Here is a 24046-nt window from a genome sequence, read left to right on the forward strand (position 1 = left end):
TGCCCGTGTCTACACGCGGCAGCGAAATGGGAGTCCGATTTAAAGCCCTAACTCGAATTAGCTGGTATTCTTCCTGCAATGAGGTTTACCAGCCAATTCAAATTCGGGGCTTTAAATCGGACTCCCGTTTCACTGCCGCGTGTAAACGCGGGCAGTTACTCTGGGCTAGTGAATGTCTAAAATGGCGACCGGCCGGGAACATGCAAATCAAGCGCAGGATATTTAAATCCCGGGCTTGATTTGCAACTTTGGTATGCTTCATTTGCCTCCCTACTTTGAAGTAGGGGACAGGTGTAGACATACACTATCCCAAAGAATGTTAGGGTATGAGATTTTAGCTGAAGGTAGCGTATCATCTCTGTTCCTCTCTCTGGACAGGCCTATTAAGGATATCTCTCAGGATTCGACTGAATCAGATCTGAGGTCTCAGAAAATGGTGTTGATGGTGGTGAAGCTTGTGTCAGTTGCCAGTTTTTTTCCCCAATGTCTTTTTTTCTTAAGAACCCAAAAAGGGAGTGGTGGGTGTAAAACCACTGATTGTGTTAATTAATTAGTAAATTAATTTACCTTAATTGATATTCAGTTTGGTACTTTTTCTTTTTTGTTTACCAACCATGATTTTAACATAGTCTTTGAGTTATTTTAGTTATATTAGCAGGCCTTTTTGTTTGGATTAATTTCATCTTTTTGTTTTGCTTTTGCACCATTTTAGTTTGCCTGTGTTCTAGATTATTGTAATATGTCTTGCAACATGTCTTCAGTTTTTACTTACTTGCTCACAATTAGGGTAAATGTGTAGGCCCAATCATTGCAAACTGGGCATTAGATCCATAGGGTCTGATTTTATTCTAATCCCACTTCTACACTGATGGAATTCTATTAACTTCAGTTCATAGTAGTAACTGGTTTATACTGGTGCAAGTAAGACAAGAATCTTTTCTCCAAGTTATCCTTGCATGACACTTAAAATATCGGCACTTTAGACCAAATAAATATATTTTGATATTAGACATTTGAATTAGGATTTTTGATGTTTCAGATATCGATGAGTGCAGCAATGGAGACAATCTTTGTCAACGAAATGCAGACTGTATCAACAGTCCTGGGAGCTATCGCTGTGAATGTGCTGCGGGCTTCAAACTATCACCCAATGGTGCCTGTATTGGTAAGAAATCAGTTGATCCCACTTCTTACCTTGAATCTATTTCTGTCCATCATATGTACATGTTTCCTATCAAGATGCAAGAGAAACTATTGCTTAGTTTGCTTGTACATTTAACTCTTCATGTTCAAAGTAGAATCTTTACATTCTAGCGATATTTCTCTGTCCATAATAATAATAACAACATGAGATTTTAAAACAACTTTCTTGAGGTTGAGCTATTACTAGAATATGTTCGAGACCTCAAATGTATAGACAAAAGAAAGTTCCCATAAAAACAGTTTTGTAATGATTCAGTTTTGGTTACGGCTAATTTTGAGCATGATTTCAATAATGTGCTAACATTGTAAAAACATGTTCATGAAAAATGAATGATAAAATAAATAATGTTTCATATTTTTGTTATAGATCGCAATGAATGTCTGGAAATTCCTAATGTTTGTAGCCATGGATTGTGTGTGGACATGCAAGGAGGTTACCAGTGTGTCTGTCACAGTGGTTTTAAGGCATCTCAAGACCAGACCATGTGCATGGGTATGGAAAGGAAACTCTTTCAGTTCTAGACAATGGAATGTATCTAGAATTTGAGCTCACTTACAAGGATATATTCCTATTAAAGTACTAATTTCATATATGAAATATCAATTAGATAAATTAGAATTTCCTTTTTAAAAATGTCAAGTGCTTTATCTCAAGTAAAACATGCTTGATACTAGTTTCTCCAAAGCCACACATCACTTAATAAAATATAAAATCAGAGTCTCCATGTTGAAGGGCACTTAATTTGTTTAAGTCCCTATTTTTATTGTGTTCATATAGTGATGTGACAGAGATGTCACTAAGATACATACATCACAAAAACCAAAGATTCTGGCCTATTTGGATTTTTAAAACTGTACACATTATATTATCATAAAAAGGTAACGCATGTATTCTGCTCCCCCTGTATCACTGGATAATGCTTTGAGAAAACAGACCAATATAGCTACTGCAGCTTGTGTAAATAAGCCCGTGCGTATATTATGGCTGTGAATAGTTCAGTGTTCCCCTGGAAATGTCACATTCAAATTATTTGTGAAGGGCACTTGGAAATTGACTTGTTCTAACTCCAAACATTCAAACATTTTTTATTTAAAAAGGTAATATTTTGTAACTTTAAACTAAGAATTTGTAAAGGTTAAAGATAAATAATTGTATATGGTAAAAATATCCCTATGATCCTGTCAGCTCTTACGGAAAAATGCAAGAGACCTTCCACATTAAAAAAAAAAATACGTTTTAAAAATCTGTAAATTCATAGATTCATGGAGGAGGAAGAAGAGAGGAACTCTAATTCCTACCTAGGGATGAAAGTGACTAGTCGACTATCCGATAAGCAAATGTAAAATGCTTATCATTTAGTTGAGTTAGTAGCTCAACTAGTCACCCCCCCAAGTGCCGCAGGGAGCATGAGATGAGCAGGGACTCAAGCAGTTCCCGCTCGCCCCATGCTCTCTGCAGCGTTCCTCCCCCTCTTTGAGGCAACAAGGGAGGGGGAGAGGAGGAGAACGACAGGAGCCAGTGCTGGAGGGAGCCAGCTAAAAAGCCTGTACCCCCAGCACCGTCTCCAGCGTGCTACCTGTCCGCCTCCCCATCTGCCTCCGTCAGAGGAAGGACTGGGTGGATAGGAGACACTGCTGTGAAGCAGCCCCGGTCCGCAGGGGTCCCAGTGGAGATCTGGGCCCCCCAGCTGACAGAGGCTGTTACTGCCAAGCAACTCCTGCTCGAGGTGGCCAGGGGCTGCTCAGGCAGCAGTTGCTAGGGCTGGCCGAAGGCAGGGCTGCCGTGAACAGGGGCTGGTGCTGAAGCAATCTTTGTTCACGGTGGACAGCGCTGTCCACCGCAAGCAGGGACTGCTGGAGTCAGCACAAGCTGGGACCGAGCAGTCTCGACTCCCGCTGATTGCTGTGCCTCTGCATTTTAAATGTAGTAGGAGCCCCAGTGGTTCTTACTACATGTAAAATGCAGAGTTGCAGCTCCAGAGCCAGCATGAGACAGGACTGCTGAGTTCCACCTCGAGTCGGCTCTTGGAGTTACCCCCGCTGCAGCTCTGCAAAGCAATGCTTATCGACTAATCATGTAGTTGATACAAATTGTATCAACTATATGATTAGCCAGATAATTTCATTTTAACATCCTCATTCTGACCATCACAATCTGTAAAAAATCATGAAAACTGCCATATATTTCTTAGAAACATACTAGAAATTAATTCATAAATGTAAGAGCCTTTGAAGACCTTTTTAAAAGCCAAATGCTTATGGGATTTCTAAAATTGTGAATACAGGTTTTTGTGTCTGTTGTTGCATTTATAAAGTGCAATTAAATACCTAACCACAGATTCACAGTTTCATGCAAAAGTTTAGTTCATGTTCAATAGTTTCAATATTTGCACGTGCAAATTCGTAAAATGTGTGTATAAAACCTGAGATGGCTCAAAGTCTATCATAGAGCTTGATATATAATGCCAGTAACTTGCATACACTGAGAAAACCTTGCAAGACCTTTTTCGTTAATTGATTTAAAGACTTAGAATCTTGAAGTCCAGTAAATCCTTAAACAACAATGGACCTGTAGTATTTTAGAGACTAACTAAAAATATATAAATTGTATCATGAGCTTTTGTGGGCACAACCTACTTCTTCAGATGACAAATATGGAGCAAGAGGCAGAATTATAAAACAAAAAAAGAGGGGAGAGGAGGGGAAAAAACCCTATCAATTAAAGTGTCCATGCTAAATAAGGCTAATAAAGCAAGCTGCAAGTGCCCAATACTTAGCTTTTGATATAATTTGAGTGTTGAATATAACAGCCCATCCAGTTCATACCTTGCTCCATATTGATCTTCTGAAGAAGTGGGCTGTGCCCATGAAAGCTCATGATACTATCTATATATTTTAGGTAAGTCCCTAAAGTGCTATAGAACCATTGTTGGGTTTTTTTTAGTTATAGACTAACGTGGTTACTCCTCTGAGATCTGTAAATCCTGTTACTGCTAAATACATTCATAGTATGGCAAACAGTTATAGTGAAATGGTTTTATTAGGGGGAAATGAAATTAGATGAAATGAAAGACTACATTGCGCCTAGTCAGACTGCCCAAAAATGTGACATTGTCTGGAAGGCATAGGAATAGCTTAGATAGTGTCCACCTGAAATCACTAACCCTACCATTCTCAGTCTGTTGGTCGGTCTGTGGACTGCTGTTGAGTAATTCATTCAGAGTCTCTTCTGTGTTTTCATTAGTGAATCACATTAAAAGACATTGTTACTTGTTGTAAGAAACTGCTGCTGTTGCCACCAGAATATTATATTAATATAAGTGGAAGATGACTCATTATCACAAACAGAATCGCGTATGTAAAAGGCATCACACGGGTGTATGGCATTTTGAGGTCTCATTGACACTATATTGTTAAACACAATTGGTATTCAGTTTTGCTTTCTGAACTGGTTAACTCATCGACCAGCAGGTTTAAGTACAAGGGCAGATTATTATGGTTGTTAATTTGTTTCCAGTAGCACCCACAATATGCTAAGGGCTGAACAAGCATCAAAGAAGATATTTGGCCTTGGCTAAAAAGGTGTACAGTGTGCTGTTGAGGACTGCTATGTAAACTAAGGTGCTCACAGCTCAAATTTCCCACAGCAATGTCAGTTGCTGAGGTTAATCTCAGATTTTCCTAAAGCAAACTCAGGACTTGATTTTCCTGCTACATGCACTTTGCAACAGAAGGAATCAAGAAGCAGGTGACTCACAGCTCAATTTACCGCCATACCTACTCTAGCCAAATAGGGCGTTGTCAATCCTAAGGCCAGCCTGGTTGACTATGAGTCTTTTATTTTAAAGTATCAATTAAAAAAACTGATATATACAATTGTTTATATGTTTGCTCACCATACAAAAAGCCAGTACCAAAATGTGAAGTATAAAGGATGAAGTCAAAGACCGAGATTTAAAGTATTGGCACTTTTTGTGTGCATAGCACATTAAAAATAGCAGGGAAGACAATTCCTTTCTACAAATTCATTTCTTTTTGTAGATGTTGATGAATGTGAACGCCATCCATGTGGAAATGGAACTTGTAAAAATACAGTTGGATCATATAACTGCCTGTGTTACCCAGGATTTGAGCTCACTCATAACAATGACTGTATGGGTAAGAACTTTAATCCAAACTTTAATTTCATTGTTGCTGCTTTGGTGTCACAATGTGATATATTTAAATCAGGGTACTTAGTAAAGTGCAGAAAATAAGTTACCTCACCTGTGGACTTCTGTAGATAACAGCATTTTCTTGTTTCATTTTTTAAAAAGAAGTAAGCCCCGATTCTTTAGTACACTAGGATTTGCTCTGCTCTGATGGTGCAAAACAGTCCAAGCCATTGGAGGAAACCTCTCTGTTTAGAAATGTTCGAGTCAAGTAGTGCAACTGTAGTGCTATTTGTGTCATCCACCTCTCTTGGTGTCTGTTGTAGAAGAGAAGGAAGCATATTCCTTTATACTCAGCTGGTCCCCAACTGCTGTGTTAGTAGCTGGGGGCCATTGGCAGCCAGCAAAAAATCACGTAAGGAGCTGGTCCAGCATCTTCTGGGGTGATCAATGTGGGTTAGCTTCTTTTGCATCACTCCTCACTCTCACTGGAGATTGGTCCTGAGCATACCTCAGCCTGAGCCACAATTCAGGGTCATTACTGTAAATGATGCTTCATCCCAAGTTATGTGGCACTATTCCTTACCTGGAACACAGACTGCATTTTCCCAATGAATTAATAACCTCTAAATTAATTGTCCTCAGTGCATTGCCTGTTTGCATTCCAACCAGCATACAGCTGCAGTCCATGTAACATCTTCAGGGCTGTAATTTGGATGTGGTGGGGGAGGGGGGTAAAAAATGGGAAGGCACAGGATTCGGCCCAGCATCAGCGCTCCTGGCAGGATCATGCCCAGCAGCATCAGCAGGAGGACAGGGTGCTCAGTACCCTGCTACACTGCAGGATTGTGGAAAGAAAGAAATCCCAGTATCAAAGAAGCAGTCGGCATTGGCTCCCAACCTTCACCTTCCCACAGTCATCACTGTTTCTAGAGTACAGCTAAGCTTTTGATGGTTTTGTACAAGCACAGTTCCTCAATCATCTTTTTTTTTTTTAAAGCGGAAGAGTAAAGCATGGGCAGTGGGTATAAGAAAGAAGGGGAGGCAATGCTCAACTTGTCTCCTCTTCCTATTCCTACTCTGACAGTTCCTGAAGGCTCCAAGGGCAAGATGTTGCTGTTTGCAGACTGGTGACCCTTATCCCTGAGATCCAAAACCTTTCAGCTTGCCAGACCTTTTAGCATAACATTGAATCTTTGAAAGAGTCATTAACTGGTAATGAAACCCTTTAACAGGCATGTGCCAACCCTGAATTTACTGACAAAGGCAGTGGTACATTATGTCTACAGGACCTTAGTTTAGAATTTGCTTAAAATATTTCATTACTTTGTTGTTGAAATCTATAAAATCACATCTCTGTAAAATGCTTGTCATAGGTATTAAGATGCACAACCTGAGTATTCAGCTTTAACCTTAAATGCTTGGATCTTCTGACATACAGATTTTTAAAAATAAATTCTTCAAAAGACCCCCCCCCCTTATCTAAAATACACATTTTAATTACTAAGTACAAAAACTAGCTTTCGGTGTCTTCCTGTCCTTCCTATCTCTCCCTTTTCACATTCCTGGTTGAAGAGACCCCTTAAAGCAGTGGTCTCCAAACCTTTTACACTCAAGATGACTTTTTAAATGACAGAACAAGCCAAGATCTACTGCCCCGCCCCTTCCTTGAAGCCCCACCCTCTCTATTCTCTCCATCACTTGCAGTTCCCAACCCTTGCTGCTTTTTTTCCCAATTCTTCTGTAGGAAGAGGTTTTTCCAACATTTGGCCTGTCTAGACTGGACCAAATTTCAGGAAAAAACCCTCTTTTGGAAGCCCCCTTATTCCTCGTGGAAAGAGGAATATAGGGGTGACTGAAAGATCATGTTTGCTCTTCCACTAAAAGAAGCAGAAGAACAAATGCATCCCTGGATGCAGAAGAGTTTTTCTGGGATATCTATGGAATCCTGAAAAACTCCTACAGTCTAGCCGTACCTTTGTTGGGTTGAGACAGAATATGTAGGCTCTGGGGTGGCAATGAGGGATTTGGATGTGGGAAGGGGTGAGGTGTGCAAGCTCTGGGAGGAAATCTGGATGCAGGAGGAGGTGAATAAGGGGACGCTGGCTCAGGGAGAGGGCTCCAGGCCGGGCAGTGTTGGGGTCAGATGTAGGGTTAGGGTACTAAGCAAGCCACAGACTTCTGGATGTGAGGGTTCAAGAATTTGGGTTGGGGTATGTGAGGGGCTCAGGGCAGGTGGTTCCAGTGTATGATAGGCTCAGATGTAGGGTCTGGGGGAGCAGGAGTGTTATGATGCTGTGGCCAGATTGGGGCTTGTTGGCCAGGCTTCATTTTTAAATAAATACTATGTCAAACACAAAAAGTTTCTGCATTGTCTTTATTTCTGAGAAGGGCAGGGAACCTGTTTTGAGTCAGGGGTCACTGACCCACAGAAAAGTCAGTTGGGGCCACACAAGTGAGATGCAAAAAAACCCTCCTCCAACCCCCCCCCCCAAACTTCACTAATGTGGCCCAAACTATGTTGGTGGGAGCAGGGGACATAGTACCGGGGAAGGGTGCTAGTGGGTTCCGCAGCAGGGGACAGGGTACCGCTGGGGACAGAGTTCTGTGGCTGGGGACGGGAGTGGGGACAGAGTTCTATGGCTGGGAAGTGGAAGAGGGGGCAGAGAACAGGGGCACAGAGAGTGCAGGGAGCCGAGGAGGTCGGGGTGCCAGTGGGGGCAGGGAGTCTCCTGCACCTGCATCCTCCTCTCCCCCCCGCTCCGAGGGAAGCTGGTGCGCACCTCCTCCGGGCCCAACTCCCCCCTCCCACGGTGCAGGGAAATCCCCGCACGCGCCTGCCCCAGGGCTGACTAACCCCTCCTCCTCTGGGGCTGACGCTCCCTCCCGCAGTGCGCCCGGCACACCACAGACCTGTGGGTGGGGAGCAGCCAGCGCACTTCTGGAACCCCCGGAAGTGGCACGAAGCTGCAGGACTTCCGTCCGCCCCTCAGGAAGCCAGCACTACCTCCATTGTTGCTGGAGGCAGGTAGTGAGGCTTCCCCGGGTGGGGGGGAAAATGGGAGGGGCTGAACACATTGCGATCAACTGGTCTAGGCCTCGCGATAGACCGGTTGGTGACCACAGCCTTAAAGGAACAACATTCCTTTTCTTCCAGATATGTGGACAAATGAGTTTCCCTTTACTTCTGACTAGTTTTGAGAGACCACCTTCACCAAAATCTTGTACATTTCAAAAGCAGGGTGTGTGGAGCCAGCAGGGCACTGCTTGAGTGCTCCTGTGTGTGCTTTGCCTTTGAAATGTACAAGAGCCCTGCTACATTTCAAAGGCAGAAGCACCGCCTTTCCGTGTTCCCCACTGTGCTCCTGTCCCCTTACTCCCGCCCCCATGGAGACGGTGCTGGGGGAACCAGCTTTTAAACCTTCTCCCCTCAGCACGGGCTCCTGCTCCCCCCTTGCTGCCTCTCTCTGATAACAAGGGGAGGCGACTAGTTGAGCCGACTATCCAATAATCACATGCTTAATGGATAGTTGATTAGTCGCTAACATCCCTGTTGTAAACAGTATGGAAAGAGAATAATGGTTCATGAGCTATAATCAATAGCACAGAAATTTTCATTCTGCATCAAACAGTATTCCTTTTAGTTCTTCTTCGAGTAGTGTCCCCCTGGGTGCTCCACTCTAGGTGAAGGGTCGCCCTGAGCCTCAGATCAGAGCTTTGTACAGCAGTTTCCCCTGTTGAGCCACTCCCCAGGAGGTGTCTCGAGCCCTTCCCGCCTCCTGAGGAGCGCGGCTCAACCCCCTCCCTTTCACCTCCTCTTTAACCGCCCTCATCAGCGGACGGAGCAAACAGGAGCTCCCTGTCAGACTGACTACTTTCCCTTTAGTTACTTAGCCAATAGTTATTTTCTCCTGTTCTAATCCAAGTTAGTCTCTCCTTGTTTCTTTCCAAACAAACAACCCCCCCCCCTAGAAATAGGAAAAATAGATTTAATTAAAATCTCCCCTCAGGGGGCTTGAACTCACCTCAAACCGGGACTCCAGTGAACCGGCGTTCTCCCAGCTGTCAAATCAAGAGACGCATAAAGACATTATAAAAAAAAAAACAGAAGAAGAAGAAAACCACACAAAGACATTCTACAATAACAGTATAGAAGATAAATATAATAAGCTGAAGGAGGAGCGAACTCACCATGTCCGGCTCCTCAGGCTTTAAAAAATGCGGTCAATGCCGGGACCCGATGCCGGCTTCAGATGGTCACTCAAACTGCATACGCTGTTTGGGGGAGACTCACTGTCCCCACAACTGTACCCATTGCAAGTCCCTGATGGCGAGAGCCAGAAAAGATTGTGAGCTCCGCCTCAGAATGATTCTATTTGAAAAGGCTTTACAGCCTGCGGGGGAACAACCTACAGCACGGCAAGAGCCTCCCCCGCCTTCCAGGAATGACCCGAGAGCAAGAGCCTCTCCATCCCGCTTCCTTCCAGCCTCTTCCTCTCCCAAACGTAGAGGAGAGGCACACCAGGCTGGGAAGACCCCTGCCACTAAGGCTTCGGGGCGATCCTCACACTCCGCGCCGGCATCGGGGCGCGCAACAGCTGAGCGACCCCGGGAGTGCTCTACGCAGCTGGCACGGCAGGAAAAGCCGGCACCGCTTCCAGACCCAGCGCCGCTTCAAGCCTCTGTGGCGCTGAAAGCTACAGCACAGCTTAAAGCAGTGGTGCCGATTAAAGTCACGGCACCGCAGCAAAAGGATGGGCAGCCTCTGAAGCCGCTGGCACCAGCTGATGCTCCGCTGGTTCTGCCACAGCCAGACAAGCAGGCAGATGAGGCTGCTAGGGATCAGCCCCAGCGAGAGACTGATCCACACAGCAGGCATCTGTGCCTGCCCTCTACTTCTTACTCTCTTGGGTGGTCTCCATCAAGGCAATCCCCTCGCAGGTCGATATCACCGTTATCTCTTCAGAACGCTCCCCTTCTTGATGATGACTGCCACACGGTCTATTCCTCGCGACATCCGTCACCTGGGAAGTCTCGCTCTCACCATTATAGGGCTCCACCACAACATAGCCCATGGCACCCATACTGGCCTTACCCACCTCCACCTTATCCACTGCAATGGGGACTGTGGAAACACTGGGAGCCATATGGACACCGCTCCCCACCTCGCTCCACCACATCCCAGAGAAGCTTGCCTCGGCCACAGCCCCTACCTCCAGAAAGTCTTTCGGAGGACGAGGCGGAACGAATCTCAGACAATGACTCAGATACTCAGTCAGTAAACGTCACACACTCTGATGCCCTTGATGCACAACCAGATGACGCTGTAGTACCATCAGACACTGGAACAATTGAGGATCTAAAACAGTTCCAAGAACTATTCAAGAGAGTAGCAATAAGCCAGAATGTCTCCCTGCAAGAGGTGCAGAAGAAACAATACCAATTGCTAAAGAATCTACATACCACACTACATGGCAAGATTGCCCTGCTCATAGACGAGGCAATAATGGAGACCTCAGAAGACCTGTGGAAGACACCTGCATCCATTCAACTAATAAGAAAATTGACAGAAAGTACTTTGTCCCCTCAAAAGACAATGACTTTCTCTTCACTCACCCACAACCTAACTCACTAGTCGTGGACTCAGCACAACAACGAACGAAGCTTCCACAATATAGGATGGGCAACGCAGACAAGGATCACAAAGTTGGACTCCTTTGGCAAGAAAATATACTCCTCTTCCACTCTACAACTCAGAATATCAAATTACTCTGCTCTCTTAGCAAATCACGACTTTGACCACTACTCAAAACTAGGAGAACTAATGCCACACCTCCCCGACTCCAATCTTGAAATCATTAGTTCATGAGGGCCATATGATCGTCTGCACCGCTCTCCAAATGGCAATGGATGTAGCTGACACTGCAGCCCGAGTTACAGCTACAACGGTGGTGATGAGTAGATTTTTCTTGGCTCCATTCATCTGGAGCTCCCCGCGAAGACTTGCCATTTGACAAGCAAAAGTTATTTGCAGCCACAACGGACGAAATGCTCCACAACAGCAAAAATTCTAAGTCCACACTTTGCACGTTAGGCATGTAAACACCACCCTATAAACGCAGGCGATACACCCCATATAATTCATACAATCAATACCGATATGGGCAATACAATCGACCACAGAGGCCTTATGAAGACACCAGACCAAGACAGCGAGGTCCCAGAAGGCGACCCAACCAAGCCCGCCCACCGGCTACTCAACCATCTAAGCAGCAAATTTGAACATTTGGTCGAGGGCCTGCAAGACCTCCCTCGCGATCTAGCACCACCTCAACATGGCCATCTATTCAACCACCGCTTGTGCCCCCTTCCTCCCACAGTGGGAATCCATAACATCGGACCGCTGGGTCCTAGAGATAATTCGAGTGGGCTATACCATCGCTTTTATTTCTATCCTCCCTATCCCGTCCCTTTTCAGGGACCACTCTCACGAAACCCTTCTAAAATAAGAGATCGATCGGCTCCTCATCATCGGAGTGATAGAAAGGGTACCCAAAGAGTTCCGCAGGAAAGGGTTTTACTCAAACTATTTCTTGACTGAGAAAAGAACAGGGGGTTGGAGATCTATATTGGATCTCCACAAACTGAACAAATTTATCAAGAAACAGCATTTCAAGATGGTCACTCTCTCCGCAATCATTCCTGCACTAGATCAAGGGGACTGGTTCGCAGCCCTCGACCTCCAAGATGCCTATTTCAATATAACCATCCACCCCTCCCACAGACGTTACCTACGCTTTGCGCTCAGTCCAGACCACTTCCAATACAAGATTCTCCCCTTTGGCCTCTCATCAGCTCTGAGGGTATTTTTGAAGGTACTAGCGGTCGTAGCTGTGTACCTCAGGCGGCAGAATGTTATCGTATTCCCCTACCTGGACGACTGCCTTCTAAAGGGATCCTCAAATGCCAAAACCACCTCTATGATATATACGACCACGGCCCTCCTCAACTGTCTAGGCCTCCTGATCAACAAAGACAAATCAACACTGCACCCAGTCCAAGATATAGAGTTCATTGGCGCACGACTGGACTCTGTTACAGCCTGAGCATACCTATCTCGACAACATTTCGCAGCTATGCAGGAAATTATAACCGGGATGCTCACAATGCCTACCACCACAGTACTTACATGCCTCCGACTAATGGGACACATGGCTTCCACCACCTATGTAGTCCACCATGCTCGCCTACACTTTCGATGCTTCCAGCTTTGGGTGGCGACCGTTTACATCCCATCACGACACCCTTGAAGCAAAAGAGTTACTATCCCACCAAACGTGCTTGCATCCCTACGATGGTGGACCGTGCCAAACAATCTTTTGGAGGGGGTCCCATTCCAACAAACCGAACCCACTATCCAAATTACCACGGATGCTTCCCTCCTCAGCTGGGGTGCACATATGGACGGCTGCAAAGTTCAGAGCAGGTGGTCCCCAAACGAGACTCCTGCACATCAACCTTCTCAAATTCAGAGCAGTATGGAACACTTGTGCACACTTTGCTTCCGACATCGCCAATCATACAATTTGCATCCTAACAGACAATATTTGCACGATGTTTTACATAAACAGACAGGGTGGAGCCCGCTCCTGCTCCCTATGCGCGGAGGCTATTCGCCTCTGGAACTCGTGCATCTGCAACCAGGTCACCCTCATAGCATCCTACCTGCTAGGGGTGAACAATACCAGAGCAGGCTCCCTCAGTCGAAACTTCACCTTAGACCACGAATGGGAATTACATATGGAGGTCACAAACTCAGTTTTCCACCAGTGGGGATGGCAATCTATAGACCTCTTCGCTTCGGCCCAGAATATCAAATGTCCTCAATTCTGCTCACGTGCGGGACTTGGCAAGCACTCTCTGGGGGATGCCTTCCTAATCAAACGGGCAGCCCCCCTACATTATGCCTTCCCCCCATACCTCTCATCCCAAGAGTCCTACGCAAAATCCTGAGACAAAAAGCCCTAGTCATCCTGATTGCCCCATCATGGTCTCGCCGAACCTGGTACCCATACTTTCACAAGCTAGTGGTCCAGCCTCCCCATCCACTACCATACCGGATAGACCTACTATCTCAGGACAACGGCAGGATACTACATCCAGAACTCCGTATCCTGAATCTTCAGGCGTGGCTTCTTTCTGGTACTCAGAGATAGAAGACCGCTGCTTGCAGCAAGTAAAAGACATCCTCCTCCATAGCAGGAGGCAATCCACTTGAAAAACCTACCAGCAGGAATTGGTACGATTCTCTCCCTGGTTAACGAGCCAAAGTGGAACCCCGTGTTTCTCCACTGAATACCATCCTATACTACATTATGGACCTTTAAAGCATCAGTACTGTAAATTTCCTCTCTAAGAGTACATCTCTCTGCATTGGCAGCATTTCATATCTCGGTGGACGGCTTCTCAATTTTTAACCATCCTATCATGAAGAGGTTCCTCAAGGGACTCCAAAATGTGTACCCACCAAATAAGGCCCCACCCCCTCTTGTGGGACCTAAATCTCATTTTGGACTACCTCACCAGACCTCCTTTTGAACCATTGGTAACAATACCACTCCCCTTCCTTTTTATGAAAGTCAGCTTCCTATTAGTCATCACCTCCATCAGAAGGGTGAGTGAACTTGCAGCACTAATGTCGGCACCCCCTTACACAGTTTTCACGAAGGATAGGGTCATACTTAGACCCCACCCAACATTCCTGCCTAAGGTCTGTACGGAATTCCACGTCAACGAACCGATCGTATTATCTACCTTTTTCCCGAAACCACACTCTTCACAGAGAGATGCCACCCTGCATACTCTGGACATCCGGAGGGCTCTGGCCTTCTTCCTAGAAAGAACAAAACCATTTCATAAATCTGAAAGACTTTTTATCTTCACTGCTGAACGATCCAAAGGGGCACCAGTATCATCGCAACGAATCTCAAAGTGGATATCAACATGTATAATCAAGTGCCACTCTCTGGGCAATAGACCGTAACAGCACCCACCACGAGCGCATTCCACCCGAGCCACAGCTGCCTCTACAGCCTTTCTGGGCAACATCCCCTTAAGAGACATTTACCGGGCAGCAACATGGTCTTCAGACCATACTTTTGCTAAACACTACGCAGCTATTCCACAACTCAAAAGTGACTCAGCAGTTGCCACAGCAGTGCTCTCTCCCACTGCCAAACAATGATTCTGGCTCCCTCCAGCCTTACATTGAATACTGCTTTGTAGTCACCTACAGTGGAGCACCCACGGGGTCACTACTCAAAGAAGAAAAGGGAGTTATTCACCTTGTGCAGTAACGAGTGTTCTTTGAGATGTGTCCCCCCGTGGGTGCTCCATGACCCTCCCTACCTCTCCTCTGCTCGGAGTCGAAATTACTCGGGTGGAGATGAGGAACTGAAAGGGAGGGAGTTGAGCCGCGCTCCTCAGGAGGCGGAAAGGGCTCAAGAGACGCCTCCTGAGCATGAGTGGCTCAACAGGGGAAACTGCTGTACAAAGCTCCGATCTGTGGCTCAGGGCGACCCTTCACCTAGAGTGGAGCACCCACGGGGACACACATCTCGAAGAACACTTGTTACTGCATGAGGTGAGTAACTCCCTTTTCAGCATCCTGTTATCAACAGAAAACAAGATGAGATGAAACCTCTGCAGTAAACAGTAAGGATTATATACCTGATAGAAGAAGTGTTTCACCTTCAAGGTTCAAATTAAAATATATTATATAACAGAGTAAAAGTTGTATCTAAACCTACTAGAATTAACAGCTAATGCCTTTACTACCTGACAGTCCATATTTTCCCATCAGCATTTTTCTTGTACATCTTTTTAAATCTATGTTACTAAAATGTTGCTGTAGAGCTAAATGGGCATTTCCAATGTTCATCCCACTTGTTCTGGTCTCCTGAACTACCGCAGCAGCTTGACAGATGCAGGATGACTCCGTGCTGACTGGAATATGTATTCTGCAAAACATGAAAAGTAATAAACATGTTCAGTGAATACCTTAGAATATCTAAAACTCCAGATAAATTCAGAACGCTCCATGTAACACTTTCTTTTCCATGTTCTTGTGTTAGTACCACACAAAACATCACTTGGCAGCCACTGAACATCTCCAGATGCAGTAGCTGATGTAATGCTGCAAGTTTAAAAAATATAATACCCTATAAAAGGGGGTGTTGTTTAAATAGGACATATGCCTTAATGCACTGAAGTGAGAGTTACTTTCCATTAGCTGTCAACAGTTCCCTTGCTGCTCAGCATTTGTCTCTTTCGTAGAATTATATATTGCAATTTCAGTGTGTTTATACCATACTGTAAATAGTGTGTGAGCATATACATTCTGTTAGACCTCTTGAAAAAACTCAGCCTCTCTTGTTTATTTACAGATATTGATGAGTGCAGTTCCTTCTTTGGTCAGGTGTGCAGAAATGGAAGATGTTTTAATGAAATTGGTTCTTTCAAATGTTTATGCAATGAAGGATATGAACTTACTCCAGATGGCAAGAATTGCATTGGTATGTAATAAACCAGAGATTCCAGCCTTCTCTGACTTGAAATCATCAAACTGTTGGCCCCATTTAGAATGAAATATTTCATTCTTCAAATCTAAGATAGAATGTTAAGAATAACAGATTTACATTAAGAAAATTGGTGGCAAAAGCATGAAGGTTTAAAATAATATCATTTGTTTTCCTTTCCCTGGTTCTCTAAAGTCAGGAAAGAATCTATAGGCTCATATACCTCTGTTGTGAGTGACAGCATTGTCAGCCAGAGTTACATAAACATAAATAATTCACTGTTGCATTAATTTCAAAATGTCTGAAACCTTATACATTTTATTTACTTTTTAAAGATACTAATGAGTGTACGGCCCTTCCTGGTGCATGCTCTCCTGGTACCTGTCAGAACTTGGAAGGATCATTCAGATGCATCTGCCCACCAGGATATGAAGTAAAAAGTGAAAGCTGTATTGGTGAGACTGTTACTATTACTTCTGTAATGGTGCAAACATGATGAAAACAACATGTAAATATTGTGAAGAAGAAGAGGCTTTTCACCAAGCCGTGATGGCAAGGAATGTATAAAAAGGAATAAGTAGCAGCTGTCCTTTTAGCCAGCAGGCAAGATATTATGAGCTGTGGGGAGAGTAAAGGATGTAAGGACTCAATGTTTTTCATTAATCCAAATTGAAAAATATTTTGTCGAATGCTCAAAGAATTGAGTCTTTTTCCTATTTTTTTTTTCCAAATGTAAAAAGTAGTCTGTCTACTGAATATATAAACAGTGACTACAAAAATTGTAATATTTGGCAAACAGTGTTTTACACTATTAGAAATATCTCTCATAGAATTGTGAAGTATAAAAATCTTGATAAAACTATCAAGCTTCTTTTCCCTATGGAAACAGTTTTCTCAATCAGTTTTTCATAACAGATGTTTTCTGTTTTTGAATCTTCCAGTCTGTGGGAATATGCATCAAGATATCAATCCCAAATTCATATCAGGGATGGCAAAACAGAGCTTTGTTTCAGTTTTAGAAGGATAACTTTGAGAACTCTGTGAAAAATTAGTTCAGTGCTCTAACATCACAATTCTTTTCTTGTTTTGTAGAGAAGAAATATAGAGCTCTGCTCCCATGCTGCAAGGAATTGAAACTATAGTAACCAAATTAGAAACAATACCAAAACTAAGTTCAGTCCTCACCAGAGAAACTAAGAAGAGTGCTACCATGAACCTAAAAAAAATACATATATTTTTATATATAGTCACTGCAGCCCTCTTCTTAGATTTACTTAGCATACTTGCTGTAGAACCTTAGAGATTAACAAAATATATAGTATCATGAGCTTTCATGGATAAAACTCACTTAATCAGATGAGTTGAAGTCGAAATTATAGAATTTGGGGTAAATATAACAGCAAAAGAAGTTACCTGCCAATTGTAGGACCAGTGTAAATGAAGCTAATTAAGTCAGGGAGGTTGTGCCTCATTCAAAGTATTTCCTATGAAGATTCAAATATCAAAGGTGGGGGAATTGTCTTTGTGTAGTGCATTAACTACTTAAGATCTTCATTCAAGCCTAAACTGATAGAATTGAAGTTCGTGATCTAATAAATTGGTCTCTAAGGGTATGTCTACACAGCAAAGTTATTTTGAAATAACTTTCCTAGCGTCTACACAGCCAAACCTCTATTTCGAAATAAATTCGAAGTAGCGGAGTGCTTATTTCAAATTTGGTAAACCTCATTCAAAGAGAAATAATGCCAAATTCAAAATAGCTATTTCGAAATAAGTGCTGTATAGACCCTTAAATCAAAATAGGGGGCCTCCAGCCTTCCCAGGGTGTCCTGGTGGCCACTCCGGCCTCAATCTAGAACACTCCTCTCCATCCACTCACTCCCCGGAGCCCTTAAAGGGCTAGACTCTGGCCACAGTGCCTGTGCCAGCTCCAAGCCTGCCAGCCCAGAGCCATCAGTCACTCACCCTGACCCAGTGGCCCCAAAACATGAGCCAGCAAGCCACTGGCAGCCAGCCCTCCACTACTCCTCAGGAGCAGTCAGTCAGCTCCCTGGAGTGTGCCAGGGCCCAGAGAAGGCGGGTGCCTTCCTGGTCCATGGTGGAGATCATGGACCTTATTCAGGTTTGGGGGGATGCCCCCAACATCCATGATCTCCACATTAGACGGCAGAACACCTGGCCACCAAAGGCCACATGTGAACCCAGGAGCAGGTTTGCATGGAAATCAAGTTGGTCCAGTGAGACCCCCAACCCTGAGCCCTGAGCTTCCCCTCCCCCTTGTTCCCCTTGCTTCCCCCTTCCAGCTCCCTCCTCCCAGGTTTCCCCCTCCCCTCTCCCACCCTCTCTTTTCCCCTCTCCCGCCTCCTTTCCCCAGTCTCACCAGTGTTTAATTCTCCCCCCCCCCCTCCAGTTTTGTTAAATAAATAGAGTTTGTGTTCATGAAAATACATGTATTTTATTTGATATCAGGAAGTGGAATTAGGAAGGGGTAAGTGCAAGGACGTGAGGGAGGAATGAGGCACAAGCCACCAATGGGGCAGACCAGGGAGGCTCTTAGTGCTCCTCAGGGTGGAAGCTCTCCTGCAGGGCCTAACTTCTTCCTAATGTCCAACCTAAACCTCCCTTGCTGCAGTTTAAGCCCATTGCTGCTGCTTCTATCCTCAGAGGCCAGGAAGAATGAGTTTTCTCCCTCCTCCTTTTGACGCCCTTTTAGATACCTGAAAACCGCTATCCTGTCCCCTCTCAGTCTTCTCTTTTCCAAACTAAAGAAGCCCAATTCTTTCAGTCTTCCTTCATAGGTCATGTTCTCTAGACCTTTAATCATTCTTGTTGCTCTTCTCTGGACCTTCTCCAGTTTCTCCACATCTTTCTTGAAATGCGGTGCCCAGAACTGGACACAGTACTCCAACTGAGGCCTAATCAGCACAAAGTAGAGCGGAAGAATTATTTCTTGTGTGTTGCTCACAACACACCTGTTAATGCATCCTAGAAGCATGTTTGCTTTTTTTGCAACAGCGTCACACTACTGACTCATATTTAGCTTGTGGTGTCAAGGGCTTGTTGGTAATGCAAGTAGTGGCTGTCAGCTTGCCTTTTGAGGGTTTGGATCTCACTAGTTTCATGCTGGAAAATATGAATAGGACCAGAAATGCAACAAGATTCTTAGAGTTCACCTATTTCAACTACACGTAAACTTTTAAAATGTTACTACTGGGAAATTAGTAAAATAATCCATTTATAACTAGGTGATCATGATTTCCCAAAGTTGAGTATGTCATGAAATTGTGAGTTCATATCGAATCATTGGTTCTTCTGTACTTGACTTGTTTCACATCTGCTCATCATTTCTTCAGTGTCACTATTCATTTGTAACGAGAATACAACTTTTCTAGCTGCCCTTTTTTGATGTGATCCTTGCAAAGTGCTTTTGTATATTGATCCCAATGTCTTTCTTTCTCATCACACTGTGGGAACTACATTTGTGTCCCATTCAAGAGCATTATTAAGATCACTGAAAGCTAATTTATATTCTAGGAATATACAGGTGAAGTGTTCCCCCCCCCTTTAATCACTCTTTGCAGCATTTCATCTTTTAGCTAGTTGTCTCTACTTCAACCCATATGCCTGGAGATGCAGCAGGCAACACATTATCATTTTCACATGTATGTTTATTTCTTGGTCTAGGCCAGACGGCTGTGTATTTGCAGATAGAGCATATGCTCTTGCATGTGTGTCTGCCATTACTTAGTTGTCTGAATTAGAACTTCAGGGTCATGTCACAGTTCTTTATTTTTAAAATTAGTCACTATATTCTGGAGGGTGCTTCTCTAAGCCCCTTTTTGTGTACTGCAATCAGAGGTTAATGATTACTTTCTTCTTTGAAGCTTATGCCAGACATAATGTCTCTCTTCAGTTTGCTGATACATCATCTTTGCAGCCATTATAGTGATACTTGCATATAGACTGGTAATCAGTCAGTTCCATAACACTGTAATAGTACTACTCCCAGCCCTCCTTTCAAAGAACATGTGGAGAGTTTGATGTCTTTCATGGGGCCAGAAAATTGCAGCTTTTGAGTTATCAGAATGTTGTTTAAATCATTATACTCTCTTTTGTGTTCTGGCATCCATGTCCATTGCAATATTAGTATTTGCTTTTGTGCCTGCTTGCTTCTTTGAACATCTGTCTCCAAAGTAAAATATTTCTGGAGCCTAATGTTATGCTTAAACAAAGCACGCGAGATCTTTTATAGGTGAAAAGGCAGTACACCGCATTTATTGAGAATTTATTGAGAATACAACAGTAGCATATGCTTTTCAGTCACACTCACACAAATGACAACTGGCTCTAATGACAACTTTCACACCTTATCTCATTCACACAAACAGTCTTTCACAGAGATACAAACAGCAGAGTTTAATATTGAACAAAAGCAAACAGCATTGTAAATTGCCTTACTAAATCTTATTATCAAAACAGTTCACATTGAAGGCCCAGGCCTTCAATATTTCTAATCTCATTAACATAGACACAATACCAAAATCCTGTCTCTAACTTACTAAACTTTAAAACAAAGTAATATATATATATAGGCTTAATAAAGGGCTTAATTGGTAAAATGTTAAATGTGATACATCACATTACTACATTATTAAACCTAAAATACAAATATAAAAACATATATATAACTCTTACTCCAACACTAATACATTCCAAAAGAAATATATTTTTAAGAAGTACTTTTTAAAAACAGTATCTGCCAAATGGTGTTAGAAGTGCAGATCTTGGAATTCTCCTTTGCACTCCTGCTCAGAGATTTTAGTTAGTGTCCTGGCCCGCACTTTATATATCCTTGCACGCTGATGCTAAGGTATATAGGGAAAGGCAGACATACTACACTGCTCCAGTTCCTTCTCAACTGCCCTTTGTTCCTGGCAGAGAATAGTGGTGTCTGCTGTTACCTAGTCAGCTCTTCTAAATAAAATAAGTATTTAATTTCTAATTGTTATATTATTTGTTTGCTTTAGCAATTGTGTGTGTTTCTGCCCCTCCGTGGATCACTTTTCTTTGCAGTCAGGGTCTTCCATCATAGGGGATGTAAGCGATTAGTGGACTATCTGAAAAGCAAAAGATTATTGGATAGTCAACTAGTCCCTTGACTAGTCACTTTCCCCTCCTTGCTGCCTCTATCAGAGGCAGCAATGGGGAGGAGTAGGAGCCAGTGCTGGGGGGAGCTGGCTTAAACACTGGTTTCCCCCAGCACCGTCTCCATGTGGGGCAGGGGAGGCAGGGGGGTAGCGGGGACTGGGTGCAAGCTGGGATTCAGCTGATCCCTGGTTCACACCTAGTCCCAAATGCACCTCTGCTTTTTAAACGTATTAATTGCCAACAGGCTCTTTTCTGTGCAGTCAGGGTTTTGCCGACAGGCTCTTAATCCGTTTAAAAGGCTGGTGCGCAGCAGCGGGGGATCCTGCACGAGCCAGGAATCAGTTGTCCCTGCTTGTGCTTGGTCCCTTCTGCTGCACTTTAGCCTTTTAAATGGATTAAGAGCTGACAAGCTAACCCTGCTGTGGCTTCCCGCTTATCAACTAATCGACGGACAATCCATTGACTAGTCAATCAGTTGATTAAATTACATTTAATATCCCTATTCCACCATCACTCTTGTTGTATGCAACTTCATTCAGATGGTCTGCAGGAATGCCCTTCTCCAAACTTCAACTACTCTCTCCCTGGTCACAGATGAATGAGAGACAAGCTGGGGAGCACACCTGGGCAACATCAGAACTCAGGGCTTATGGCTGCAATCGGAACTATCACTGCACTTCAACGTCAGGGAGCATAGAGTGGTTCAACTCGCTTGCCAGATATTTCATCCCCAATTGCAGAGAAAGTGTGACTCAGTACTGACAGGCAATACTGCAACAGTGTTCTTTATCAGTGTTTCTCAACCTTTTTTCCTAAAATACTCCTTTAAAAAAAAAATTATATCCCAGTAGCTACAGTTTTCAGACACACCATTTTTTTTCTACCACTGCAACACATTTGTTTAAACAAACTTAATCATAGCTGAGCAGATGATGAGATTTTTGGGTGTAAAAAAGTACAAAAATAATAAAGTGCTGTAAAACAAAATTCAGTTGTGGTGACGTACCCCCCGACTTCTCTCGAGTACCCCTAAGGGTACTCATACCACTGGTTGAGAAACGCTGTTCTATATAAACAGACAGGATAGTGCTCACTCCTCTCCACTATGCCAAGAAGCCCTCCAACTGTGGGACTACCACATCTACCTGCAGACTTCATAACTGTCACACACACAACAACCTAGTGAACTGCCACCTCAGCTTCTTATTAAACACCCACGAGTGGTCTCTCCGGGCAAATATTGCCCTCTCCATCTTCCAAAGGTGTAGTCATCCCCATATGGATCTCTCTGTGACAAGGAGCAACAGGAAGTATCACCTGTTCGGCTCCTTTCAGAACCACAGCCAGGGATCCATAGTAGATGCATTTCACTGGCCTGTATGCATTCCCATCCTTCTCTTTAGTACACAAACTTCCTCAAGCTCCATCAGGTCAAGATGATGCTCGTCCTTATAGCGCCATTGTGGCCCGGGCAGCATTAGCTCACTACACTTTTGAACATATCAGTGGATAGGCTGATAGCTCTTCTAATCTGTTTTTGTTTCTTCTGGGGTATTGCCAGCTACAATAGCCCAACCTGGAGTCCCCAAAATGTATTCCCGCCACACAAGCCTATAATTTATTGATACCTAAAACACTAGGGACTGGCTATATCATTCATTAAGGATCACCTGATGGTTTTTTGCCACTATATAATGGCATCCAATAGGATAACCCCTTTCGAGCCCAGGGAGCCTTCGCTTACTATGTCAGTTTTTCAGTTGAAAAACATTTCTGAAACCATGACATTTGCTTATTCTTAAGCAACTGATAATTTATTAATTCATTCAGAACCACATAAATATATAATCATCCATAAGCCACTCAAATGTAGATGCAGTCAAAAATATATACTACACAGTCTATACAGTCTTGAAAGCAACTGTCATAGATAAGAGTTGAGGCTTAATAGTTGCATTAAAAACAATGCAAATTACCAAGATTTCTCATTACATTTACTTCATATTAACATTTCTCAGTTTAGTACCTCACACATTTATCTTGCATGCAAGGGTGCACTAGTCTTTAAGGTACTTTGAAGAGTGTGATTACTTGTCTTTGACTACACTGGTCCAATGGAGAAGTTTAGAGTATTGTAAGTAATTGCTTAAAATAAGTCTTTGCAATCTCTCTTAGGTCAATTTACTTAGATTTCTAAAGGAGCTGAAATCTAAAATATGGTTATTTGAGTTCTCACTGGAGAGTGTAGATTCAGCAAGATAACCTACAATTATTTATATTAAAGATCAGATGATGAAATTGCCTTTGAGATACCCGTCCCTCATGGCTGGGCTGGGCATCAGTTGTTTAGGATTGTGCAGCTTTTGTGTTGGGTTCAGTTATCTTAAGCATATGGTAATATCAGTTTTATATGCCCCAGTTTCGGGGTTTATTGGAGGGGGAATTGCATTTATTCCTACTGGACAGTTGCCAAGTCAGTGGCTAGGTTTTACGCAGTGTAGTTGATGCCATGCGGATTCTAGGATGTTACAGAAGCAAGGTGGGTGAGGTAATATCTTTTATAATAGGCCACATTACCTTGAATCACCCTTATAATATTTGCTGACTATTTATGCTAAACAATCTGTTCCATCTTGCATGTCTGGAATGTTATTTACTTACACCAATCTGTATCCCTTTCCCTTTATTGTTACTTTCCCTGTGTTGTGTATGGTAACTTCCTTAGTCATCCTGTCACGTTAATTTTTGAGAGAGGACTAAAGCAAAGTAGGCATTGAGCAGCTCTGCCTTTCTATCATCTTCGGTCACCGGCTCACCTTCCCATTTGAGCAGCGGACCCATACCGTCCTTGACCTTTTTTTGTCTGACATTTAAAGAACGCCTTATTTTATCTTTCATCATTTTTGCTGTAACATTCTTTGCCTTGGCTTTCCTAATTTTCTCCCTATGTGCTTGTGCTATTTCCAT

General features: G+C 43.5%; 1 protein-coding gene across 1 annotated transcript in view; it reads left to right on the plus strand.

Annotated features, from left to right (window-relative positions):
* FBN2 (fibrillin 2) overlaps nucleotides 1-24046 on the plus strand; it is a 280296-nt gene that overhangs the window by 225154 nt on the left and 31096 nt on the right. The window contains exons 44-48 of the mRNA XM_006131867.2: nucleotides 1040-1165; nucleotides 1571-1696; nucleotides 5245-5361; nucleotides 15800-15928; nucleotides 16267-16386. Coding sequence (XP_006131929.2) covers nucleotides 1040-1165; nucleotides 1571-1696; nucleotides 5245-5361; nucleotides 15800-15928; nucleotides 16267-16386 — 618 coding nt within the window. The remainder of the gene's footprint in view (nucleotides 1-1039; nucleotides 1166-1570; nucleotides 1697-5244; nucleotides 5362-15799; nucleotides 15929-16266; nucleotides 16387-24046) is intronic.

Source organism: Pelodiscus sinensis, chromosome 6 (genome assembly GCF_049634645.1).
Source record: "Pelodiscus sinensis isolate JC-2024 chromosome 6, ASM4963464v1, whole genome shotgun sequence".
Taxonomy (NCBI): Eukaryota; Metazoa; Chordata; order Testudines; family Trionychidae; genus Pelodiscus; species Pelodiscus sinensis.